The sequence below is a fragment of the Pinus tabuliformis genome, chromosome 1_2 (assembly GCF_031772625.1).
Source record: "Pinus tabuliformis cultivar Carrire ecotype Pingquan chromosome 1_2, CPIR1, whole genome shotgun sequence".
Taxonomy (NCBI): domain Eukaryota; kingdom Viridiplantae; phylum Streptophyta; class Pinopsida; order Pinales; family Pinaceae; genus Pinus; species Pinus tabuliformis.
Genome location: NC_142298.1, coordinates 515,788,524 through 515,801,011, shown reverse-complemented (window position 1 = coordinate 515,801,011; position 12,488 = coordinate 515,788,524). Strand labels below are relative to the sequence as shown.

The following is a 12,488-nucleotide window of genomic DNA, read 5'->3' as shown; positions in this document are numbered from 1 at the left end:
GAATACATTGAAGGAGTTGTATGAAACTAAAGATACAAATCGAGTCTTATTTTTGAAGAGTAAGCTCTTGTGTATTAAAATGGAAGAGAATGAATTTGTCAGTGCCTTTATTTCCCGAATTAAAAATTTGAAAGATAAGTTGGGAGACATAGGAGAATCAATACCTAGTACTAATCTTGTGACATTCACATTAAATGGAATGTGAGAGGACTATCAGAAGTTTATTACAAGTCTTGCAGTAAGGGAGAAAGCACCAAATTTTGTGGAATTGATAGGTATATTGATGCAAGAAGAATAGAGGCATGAGAATTTAAAGCCTCACAATCCAGACTTGGAACTTATGGCGAAGAAGAATTTTTTCAAAGGAAAACAAGGAGGAGGAAGTAAAGGTGGAGGTTCATCTCAGAAAAAGGTCATTTCCAAAACCAAATCAAGGTATGTCATTTGTTAAAAATGACTCTGGAATGAAATGTTTTTATTATGGTAGAAGTGGGCATCTTGCTAGATACTGTTATAAGAAGAAAAGTGATGAAGCTATAAATATAAGCACAAAAAACATTCAAGACATTTTGCAAGAGAAGGCCTAAATCCTCATCTCAAAAATCTTAAGTTGTTTATGTCTAACGCTACATTGTTTGTTGAAACTTATTATGTTAATGCTTGGTTTGTCGACTCTAGAGCTTCAATTCACATGAGATGCAATAAGGATTGGTATGAAAACTTCAAGGAATTAAGCAATGGCAGAAACATCTATCTTGGAGCTGATCGTGCACATCAGATCAAGGGATACAGTGATATTCCAGTGACTTTACCAAATGGCAGTGTCAGGCGCATTCATAATGATATGTATGTGCATGTGATCAAGAATATGTTGATTTTTGGGTAGCATTGGATGTGATCTAGCTCATAAATTTTGTGGAGGGGCTATAACACATGAGATCTCAAAGAGCCATAAATCATTTGGTGAAATTCCACCTGGATTATATTTTATTAAAAAAAATTAATATTTTTAATGGGGTTCCTAAGTCTAAACTTTGGAAAAATAAAATATTAATGGGTATTAATGAAAATATGGGTGAGAAGCTTCTAATAGACAAGGATCAAATATAATTTAATCTTAGCCATTGATTAGAGATTTAATCATGAATGTTGATTTCTAAACAGGAAAATTATAAAGGAAGGTTTGAGGTCAGTTGGAGAACACACACAGAGAGAGCAACACTTGAGCTAAATCGAAATTTTGAGGCGTGGTTTCCTGAGAATTTTGGAGTGAGATTCTAGTGCAGAGAGGGGTAGTTTGACAGAGGGAATTCCATCCAAGGCCGAGAATACATAGTGGAGAGGCAGAGCAACACCAGGGAGAGACAATGCAACTCCAGAAAGGATGACGCAGAGGCTAGAGGAGCTGATGTAGTCACTTAGAGGCAACACTAGGGTTTCTATGAGGCAGATTGGGCATCAATTCGGTAGATCAATTTCTGAGCCGGGAAGGCTCACTAGGAGGGTGACGTAGCTCCCAGAGGAGGTGACATAGTTCCAGTACAGAGATGCGAGCAGCCATTGCTGCACAACATTTGGGAAAACACAGTCATTGTGGGGTTTGTTCATCTAGTTGTTGGATCCGCAAAAATATTTGTCTCCGGATAGGGGTACTTCTACCAGGTTTATTCTCTATTGGGTGAGTTGGATTTGGCACCATAGTTGTATTCAAAAATCTGCTTAATAATAAAACCCTCATATCTGCTGCATCGATTTTCCCTCATTGGGTTTTTCTAGGGACGTTTAGTCCAAAAATAAGTGTGTCCTTTATGTGATTGTCTCATTTATTTTTCAGTACTTGATTTGTATATTGGTGTAGGCTACAGTGTAGTTGCATTAATATTTTCTAGATATTTATGAAAAAAACTTGTTAAGATGAATAACACAAGTAGGTAATGAAAATAAATTTACTGTAGTACTTAGGATTTCTGACTTGTTAGATTCAGAAAATTTCACAGAAGAATTTGTTTTATGTGTCCACAATTACAGATTAGAATTTGAAGGTCGAATTCTTCAAAACACATTGCATGGTGAAAGATTTGTTGGATCACTTCAAACCTATTGCTTCAGGAGTTAGAGTTGGAGGAATGTACAAACTTGATGTCACCAGCAAGAGTCATCAAGCACTAACTTATACAACTTTTTCAACAAAAATCCTTTGGCACAAGAGGTATGGTCATATCAATTATCATGATTTTTTATTGTTGCATAAACAAAGAATGGTTAAAGGACTCCCTATTTTAAAGAATGACTATGTTTCTTGTGAAGGTTGTGCATTTGGAAAAATTCACACAGATGAATTCCCCTCTAATTTTGATAAGAGAAGAAGAGATGTAATAGAACATGTGCATTCTGATGTTTGTGGACCAATGAAGACTAGATCCTAGGGAGGTGCTTATTATTTCCTGTTGTTTATTGATGATTGCACAAGGTATTCTTGGGTTTACTTCCTTAGGAAAAAGAGTGATGTCTTTGAGTATTTCAAAGAATTCAAAAACATGGCATAGAAGAAAACAGGGAATTTCATAAAGATCCTTCGTCTAGATCAAGGGGGAGAATACAGATTGGGGAACTTCATTAAGTACTGCAAGGATCATGGAATAATGAAATAATTTATAGTACCCTATACTCCATAGCAAAATAGTGTTGCGGAAAGGAAAAACAAAACATTGGTGGTGTGTGCATGGAGTATGACAAAGGTAAGAACCTCTCAAATGATTTTTTGGTGGAAGGCATTAGTAATATTGTTTAAGTTCAACAAGATATCTTGATCTCAAGACCCCATTCGAAGACTTGTATGGTTTTAAACCAACAATTCATCATTTGATGGTATTTGGGTGTAAGGCCTTTGCACATATTCCGAAGGAGAACAAAATGAAACTTAATGCTAAATTTATTAAATGCATTTTTGTGGGATATTGTTCAGAATTTAAAGCATACAAAATGTTTGATCCATCTACTCACAAAGTATTTGTGAGTAGAGATGTAATTTTCCATGAACAAGAAGATCAAGGCAATAAGGAGAGGTACCTTCAGAGAACAAGGGTGAAGACAGTGAAGTACAAAGGAGATCCACTCAGTAGATTCACCTACCTAAATGGTATAAGGACTATTCCCTGATGAGTAATGTTTTGAATGCCATATAACCCAGGATTTTTAATGAAGCTAATGAATATGGAGAGTGGAGAAAAGAAATGAAGGAAGAATATGAATCTATAATTAAAAACAAAATATGGGAATTGACTGAATTTCCTAAAGGAAAAGAGCCCATAGGACGAAAATGGTTATACAAACCCAAGTTTAAAGCAAATGGAAGTATAGATAAATATAAAGCTAGATTGGTGGCAAAAGGGTACTCACAAAAGGAGGGCATTGATTATGCAGAAACATTTGCACCTGTAGCTAAATTAAATACTATTAGATTGTTAATTGCATTAACTACAAAGTACCATTGGAATTTGCACCAATTAGATGTAAAATATTCTTTTCTAAATGGTGATTTAAAGGAGGAGGTATATTTGACACAACCTAAAGGATTTGTGGAAAAGGAGCAAGAACATTTAGTTTGCGTTTAAAGAAAGATTTGTATGGCCTGAAGCAGACACCTAGGTTGTGGTATGAGAAATAGATTCCTTCTTTCTTCAACAGGGTTTTATGAGAATACAAAGTGATCTGAATATGTATACCAAATTTGATGCAAAGGGGCATGTAGTATTGATTTCTTTGTATGTTGATGACCTAATTATTACAGGAAATTCAGTCAAGCTAATTGATGGAATTAAGGAGCATATGTCACAAGTATTTGAGATGAAATATCTTGGTTAGGTACGTTACTATCTAGGTCTTGAAGTTTGGAGAGATGATGGTTAGAATTTTGTTACTGAGGGTAAGTATGTCAGAGAATTTCTTAAAAAGTTTAAGATGGATCAGTGCAGAACAACTTTTGTTCCAATGCAACAGAATGTGAAACTTCATTTTGATGATGGCTCAAAGGAGGTTGATGGTACATTGTATATACAACTAGTTGGAAGTTTGAATTATCTTATTACAACTAGACCTGACATAACCTACTATGTTAGTGTCTTAAGTCGGTTTTTGGCCAGACCTATAGAAAGTCATTGGAGAGCAACGAAAGTTGTATTGAGCTACCTTAAAGGAAAAGTTGATTTTGGTCTTAAATATATTGATTTGTTTGATGTTGAGCTGAAAAGTTACTCAGATTCAGATTGGGTTGGTAATCCAGATGATAGAAGATCTACTACAGGTTATGATTTTAGCATTAGATCCGAAATTGTTTCATGGAGCAACAAGAAGCAAACCACTGAATATTTTTCATCCGCTGAGGCAGAGTATAAAGCTTTGTGTGGAACGACTTGTGAAGTTGTTTGGTTGAGGAAAGTTCTTCAAGATGTTGGAGAAGAACAAAAGAAGACCACAGTTATCAAATGTGACAACTAGAGCTCGATTAGTTGGCAAACAATCCAATGTATCATGCAAGGATAAAGCATATTGATGCCCAATTTCATTTTATTAGAGAGAAGATACAGTCTAAGGACATTTGTATTGAATTTTGTAATACTTGTGAAAATGTTGTTGATATTTTCACTAAGCCCCTTGGGAAGATGAAATTTGAGTTGTTTAGGGAGATATTAAGTGTGGAAATAAATCCTTTCTCCATTAAAGGGGGAACTTGACAACAATAGAGAAAGGTTGTTTTATTGTTTAGATTATGTCCTAGATTAGACTTAGATAGTATTTTCTAAGAGACTGTTGTGATCTCCTAACAAAATGTAATAGTTTATATTTTTGTAAGTTTGATTATTTCACTAAGGAGAAACAATGTTGTTTGGTACCCTTAGGGGCTCCTTACAGGTGACCTACAAAATCTAATTCATTTAGGTTTTGTCTTCCTAATTTTGAGTATAACCTCCAAAAACATTAGTTTATTTATATCTACTATTTATAATTATCAAAGAAACAATCCTTTACATATAATTTCGTTTTTTTCTTCAACTCCAAATATAACCTTCCTTTCTTAGATTCTAAATATAAGATAATTCCTTTTTGACAAAACTTATTTGCAGTAAACCAATTAACTATATATATATAAATAAAATTATCATAATAAAAAGATAATGTTAATAATAAATTATAATAATTTAATTTAAAAGCAAATAAAATATTTTTGAAAATTTCACTTAACAACCAATATTATTACTCATCTCCCTCATTATTTTCCCATAATATCAAGGACCCCTATTTTCTATGGGAGGAATCCTCACTTTTTTTCCCTACTATTTATCGAATACTGCTATATTCTATTGGAGGAATCCTCTCATTTCTCTTGGCCTCTCTTCCGAGCATCATCTTATTCTTTTTATCCCTACTATTTATCGAATACTGCTATATTCTATTGGAGGAATCCTCTCATTTCTCTTGGCCTCTCTTCCCAGCATCATCTTATTCATCAAATTACATGACCAAAGCAATGCAATACAATAAAATATTAAATGGTAAAACATAATCAATGCAATGCAATGCAATACAGCATTAAATGGTAAAAGAAAACGCTATAAGAGACAGACAAGTTTGATAGAAATTTAATAAACAAGTCAAAAAAATATTTAAGAGATTTCACCACCTAGAGTTCAGCTTATTCTGCTTAGGAGGCTTGTCTCCAAATGCCATACATCATATAACAGTATGGATATGGTACGCATGGATTGAAGTGATAAGTGATCGGACCACAAACCATTAGAGTTGAAAACGTGAAACATAAACTACAAACTCTTTCAGAAGCAAGCAAGCAGGCAGTATAAGACATGCTTTTGAAAGAGTAGAAATGCAAATAATTTTGTTGGACTGTTCGTAATAAAGTTACAGCCACTTGCGTGGAACCAAGGTAGATAACTAATGCTTTATACCTTAAATGGGAGATCTGCTATTATTAATCCAACCTGATGTTGTATGATCTAGTCCTTGTTGCTGGCCATGAATAATTTTTCTGGGACATGATAACTTTATTTTCCAAAGTTCCAAAGGTCCATTTCACTCCTAAGAGGTAAAGGAATGTGATCTCCTGAGGGCATTGCATCCACGTATCTGATTTCCTTGGATGACTCCTCCACTTGATTCAGATGAGATGCTACAAGTCTGTCAAGGGCACTCCAATCATTCAACTGCACCTGGCCTTCCCTGATCTCATTCAAGTGTCCATGTTCTTGTGTACTACTGCTTATAATGTCCACATGAGAACTGCCATTGCCATTACCATTACCATGACCAGTGGGTAGCTCATGGCTATAATGAATACGTTTAGAACCATCTTCTATTCCTCTTTCAGGAAAGAGCCTTTTGATACCAGAAGAAACAGGAGGAGAAGTGTTGCAAGTAGCTGCATTCATGAGCTTCTGGTTTTCCAGGTGCCTAGCCATTTGCATGAGCTGGTCATGATGGTGGGATTCAAGGATACTGTATTGCATGCCTGCTGCTGCAAGTTCATGCTTCAGCTGCTGCTGCTGGTGATGGTGATGGTGTTGGTGTTGAATTTGACTGTACTGCACCTCTCCATGACCTCGAGAATCCTTGGGTTCTGACAGTACAGCACTGTGTTCTTGATCCAAATTAGAGCTGCCTGGATCAGAATTATCGTCGTGGCCTTTTAGGTAATTCTTCTTCTTAAACACACGGCATACTACCCACCCATCTTCCTGCATCACCCCAATATAAAAACTTCAAACTTAGCCCAATAATTTCAAACTTCAAAATTAGGGTTAACCATATTCCTGTCTGTCAAGTTCTTACCTCAGATCGTTATAGTCTCTCAGAGGGTTGCATTTTACAACTAGGTGGCATAAGTTACAACTAAATATCAAAAAAATGTCGAAAGCTCGAACAGTACAGTCACTCTAGTCCAGTATTAAAGAGTGAACCAAAAAAAAATACTCAATATAAATTATAATTAAAAAAGCTATTATATATATATATATATATATATAACAGGTTCAGTCAATATAAATTATAATTAAAAAAGCTATTATATATTTATATATATATATATATATATATATAACTATATAACAGGTTCAGTCACTCTAGTCTAGCGTTACAGATTAAAAAAATTCAATATTCAATATAAAATATAATTGAATAAGCTCTTACATATGAAAATATATTCATGTTACTTGTAAATATTTTAGAAATATAAAGCTAGTTAAATTCTCATTAGTTTTCGCCAATGAAAACAAGAATGTGAATGTTTATATTTCTAATTGTGTTCTCAAGTTTCTAGCTCAATCTCTAGTTACAACAGCAAAGGAAGCTAAAAACCTACGAAATAACATATGTTTGTATATACAATTGTGTTCTCTACACTGTCTCAATATCTACAGGAATATTAATAGAACCATTAATATCTACTTACACCAACAAAATGAAGGGAAAAATCAATCTCATCATTAAACTTTTAAATTAAAAACAGTAACAAAAATATAAATATTTATCTTTCAATTTCTATAAATATTTGTGTTTCGACAAATATTTATGTCTTTCAAATTCTGCCAAACAGTAATATATATATATATATATATATATATATTAATGTGTTTCAAATTCTGTTCTCTTAACTGTGATGAAAAAGGTGTTTAACCGTCATGAGCTAGTCATGTTTATGGACAGATTCTGGACAATGTTGGAAATACAATTGATAAAAAGCTAAGTCCAGTGTTTGATTTAGCTTCTAATTCATTACATTTTCAAAACATTTTTGAATCTGCAATTAAATTAAACTCAACGAAACAAGGTGTTTATAGTCATGAACCAGTCATGTTTATGGATAACCGATTCTGAAAAATGTTGGAAAAAAATAATTTATAAAAGCTAAATCAAGTGTTTGACTGAGCTTCTATCGATTAATTATCCATTAACCTGATTCTACAATTAAATTAAGTTCAACAAAAACTCATTTGGAGATGTGAGGTAAAAGTTTGGGTAACATTGGATAAGGCATAGGAGTGATATGCTGTTAAAAAATACTAGTGCAATTATCCCAAGTGATATGCTGTAAACAACAGTATTATAATTATCCAAAAACAGGAAAGTTGAAGCTCACATTAGCTACATACTTATTGGGGATGCAGGGAATGTTTGATATTAAAACAAACAAACACGTAGTTAACCAAAATGATGGAATATTAAGTAGGAGAGAATTAATACATGTCCATGGAGAGAATTGTCGTTGTCCTCCAGGCGATATTCATGCATGATCCAGTCAGTCTTCTGGCCATGAGGAGCTCTCCCTTTGTAAAAAACAAGCGTTTTCCTCATCCCAATTCGTTTATAGCTGTTACGGATGGCTTTGTCTCTGCCCGTGGCCTTCCAAAATCCTGCAGCGGTCGCTCTGTTTGTCCTGGACCCGGTAGGATACTTCTTATCCTTGTGGCTGAAAAAATACCATTCGTTCTGTGGAGCAGACCCAATTTTACATCTCTCTGTAACATCAATTCAAAAGTTTTATTATTATAGAAACAAAATTATATTTGTACCATGTAGTAAGGTAATTATTCATTCTTTTTATGGAATATTACTTTATTGTTATGGTTTATGGAGTGAACCACATAGAAATACAATGAATCAATAATTAACTTCCTACATTGATTTACTACATGGTACTTAACCGGTGTAGTAAAGCAGAAACATCAAAAAATAATGAATATTAGTTCATTCGTAGCTAGTAAACCAGTGAACCAAGTAGAAAAACAATAAACCAATAATTGACTTACTACATATTGCTTAACAAATGACACACAACAAAAACATAAAAAAAAAAACTATAGCAAAATTACCGTGCAGATCCCAGGGCTCAAACATAAAAAAAAACTATAGCAAAATTACCGTGCAGATCCCAGGGCTCAAGCTTGTTAAGATCAACATCCCTTATAACATCAAGATCAATCTTCTCATACGACACTTTCTTCTTCAAGTAATAATGGAGCAGCTCCTCTTCTGTAGGATGAAATCTAAAACCAGGTGGTACACTGGAGCTCCCATTCACGGACAAGGATGTCATGGCTCTGATCTCTGCAGAATATAGAATACTATCGCATAATCCTCACCTGTAACCCTACACTAGGGTTTTTTTTATCCCTACCTCAGAGAGGTCTTCTAACCCTAATGTTTTTCCTGTGATCCTGCGAAATACAGAGAATTATCGCACCATCAAGGCCTGTAAACCTACTTGAATTGCGATATTATGAGCTACTATATCCCGAAAATTACGATAGAAAATCTGTCGTTTAACGCTGTATACACCTCCAGAACCTGCGTGAACGCCTTGAATCCAATCCAATTGAGCTGATTCCAAACTTGGAATTGTGGGGACACGGGTCACTGGCTTTTATGTACGTCAAACCGTGAGAAAAAGCAGAAAGAATGTGCATAAGAGTGGCGAGAGCGCGGGGTCAGGCATAGACTTTGAGCTTAAAGTTGAAGCCACCTAATTATATCACAAACTCGTCAAACTTCAAATATTTTTCATTCAGACCTCCCGCCTGCAAATAATTACTACGACACCTGAAATAAATGACGAATGGTGAGTGTATAATGAGTGTTATTTTAGATTTAAATTTTTAAACGAATGTAATTTGGATTTACCTGATATTTTAAAGTTGGATATGAACAATTTTATTTTAAAACTGGCATTTTTATCTCGATAGCTGAAACAAATGTCTTTATCTGGATTGCGAATGGAGTTGTCTATAATGCGATTTTTTGGAGATTCCGGTGACGGAATCCGGCGGAAGAAATTGAGATTAAATCATGATTTGTTGCATTTAAAATGGTTTTTTAACTACATATTTGGATTCAGCACGCTGAAAAACCCCTAGGATGGTTTGATTGTGCAAAAACTAGCTATCAAACTTGCGATTCCAATAAATTGCTGCAGGATTGCGAATTCGCCAAATATTCAATAATCACAATGACATGGGTCATAAATGGTTTGGCCATTCTCATATTAATCTGATTGCCAAATATTCAGTAAATCAACCAAATATTCAATAAATCCAAAATCCTCAAAACTCAAACTCAATATCAAAAACCTCATTCTAACCCTTAATACAAACAAATTACTATTTTACTTAACTCTACCATCAATAACTTCACTCTAACCATCCAGCTAAAAAATTATTTCTACTTAAAAAACATAAAATATTAAATCTCCAATTGACCAAACAGAATCAGCGTTACAAGTTCCATCTAGGGATCAAACTTTCATTAAAAGGTGATTTCCATGGCCGCACGACTGAACATGAGCATGTGCCTAAAGCCAACCGATAGATTGGCTTTCACGCACCCCGGCAATTTGGAAATCCCACCATTATTCAACTATTTATCTGCACTGGAAAACCATCATTGGATGCACTTGGCACATAAAATAATCGGATAAATAATACAACATTTCCGGAATGTGCACCTTTCTCTCCACGGAGAAATTTACAGTTGAGTCATTCCCCAGACAAATAATTAAATATATGTGATAATAATAATCTAATTTTGAGATTTTTAAGATTATCGTGAGTTGAACACATTAAATTAAATATATGGGATAATAATAATCTAATTTTGAGATTTTTAAGATTATTGAGAGTTAAACACATTAAATTGGTGTATAAAGTTATGATTCAATTGAATATCTAATTAGGGTATAAAATCATATTTATATAAATATTTATTTTATTGAGATTGTGGCCTGGTTAAACATCAAATTAATATATAAAATTATATTTATAAGATAAAATATTCTTTTAGTATAGAGATTTTATTTATAAAATTTATAAAAATTAAATATTTTGGATTTAACTTATAATTTAAAAAATGCATATGTGGTTATTTTGATTAATTTCAAACCATTAATTTAATATTTATTTTTATTAATTTCAAACTATTGATTTAGCTAGATTTGTTTTTGTTAGTAATTTTCTCTGGAATCTTAAGGATATAGGTTAGGTTAATTGTTTGACCTCATCTATGTTACTTAGATTCTAGAATCAACATGAAAATATACATAAATTTCAAAGATAGGATATAGGTTAGGTTAATTGTTTGACCTCATCTATGTTACTTAGATTCTAGAATCAACATGAAAATATACATAAATTTCAAAGATATTACTCTCTGGTGAAACAGAGGGCTGGAGGATATAGGTTAGGTTAATTGTTTGACTTCATCTGTGTTACTTAGATTCTAGAATCAACCTGAAAATGTTCATAAATTTCAAAGATATTACTTTTTTGTAAAAAAAAGGGGGCTGGAAGAGGTAAAAAAAAAACCTAAGAAGAAAGAGTATGTATTTTTTTTTTTGAAAAATGAAAACATAAAAACATTTCATTTTAGAATGTGAGGCAGAGAAAGTTATGAAGATATTCTGACAGCTAGCTCTTGGAATAATCTATTGAGATTGGTTTATCGAGAAGCTAGGAGCGTTTATTGCAAGGCTTCAGAGAAAAAGGGCAGAATACAACAACTAGATGAAGAAGCAAAAAAATGTCCATAAATTTCAAAGATATTACTCCTTTGTGAAAAAGAGGGCTGGAAGAGGTAAAAAAAAAGCCTAAGAAGAAAGAGTATGTATTTTTTTTCTTGAGAAATGAAAACATAAAAACATTTCATTTTAGAATGTGAGGCAGAGAAAGTTATGCAGATATTCTGACAGCTAGCTCTTGGGATAATCTATTGAGACTGGTTTGTCCAGAAGCTAGGAGCGTTTATTGCAAGGCTTCAGAGAAAAAGGGCAGAATACAACAACCAGATGAGGAAGCAATCTGTCCGATATGCTATCTAGCCTCAAACCTTGAAATAATTTTTTCTTTTTCTTCCCAAAATCTACAACCAGCATAGATCCATCTTAAGTACGGCTATAACATGAGTCTAAGAAGATCCAATTCTTAACGTTCAATTTTTTTATGAGCTTATATTATTTAAATATTTGTATAGTTATTTAGAATGTGAGGCTATGGGGACTCAAAAAAATAATAATTGATAGAGGTGAGTCACCATGAATTGGAATGAGTGAGGCGCAGTGCAGTTAGATGTCGGGCATGTGTGTTGAGAGCATGGTCGTGCATGCTTCCAGTGAACGCTACCAGCGCGAGAGATGGCCGAGGCGCCGTGAAAGCAGTGGTGCGAACACGAATGAGTTCCAATAATAAAATGAGAATGTGAAATTTCCACAGTGGCGCGGCGGCTGGACCATTCCTCGAGGAGCACATTCCGCCACTGTACCTCAACGCCTTGACAAAAACTATCCCTGGAAACATTTTTTCTTGAATGAGTTGTTAAAGATCAGCACACTCATGTTTCCTACGCTACCTCACAATTTCCTCCTCGGTGACTTTAATGCCATGTACTCTGCTCAAGTCTATCAGTCTCTCCTCCACTCTCCCTGTCAATTT

General features: G+C 34.0%; 1 protein-coding gene across 1 annotated transcript; it reads right to left on the bottom strand.

Moving 5' to 3' along the window:
• Window positions 1–6,059: 6,059 nt before the first annotated feature.
• On the bottom strand, window positions 6,060–9,106 carry LOC149206591 (protein BEARSKIN2-like). The gene is made up of 3 exons (XM_089397741.1): window positions 8,932–9,106; window positions 8,254–8,528; window positions 6,060–6,749 (listed from the first exon to the last, which is right to left on the bottom strand). Exons 1-3 carry the CDS (start codon window positions 9,104–9,106, stop codon window positions 6,060–6,062), a joined length of 1,140 nt encoding a protein of 379 aa, XP_089253867.1.
• Window positions 9,107–12,488: the final 3,382 nt, after the last annotated feature.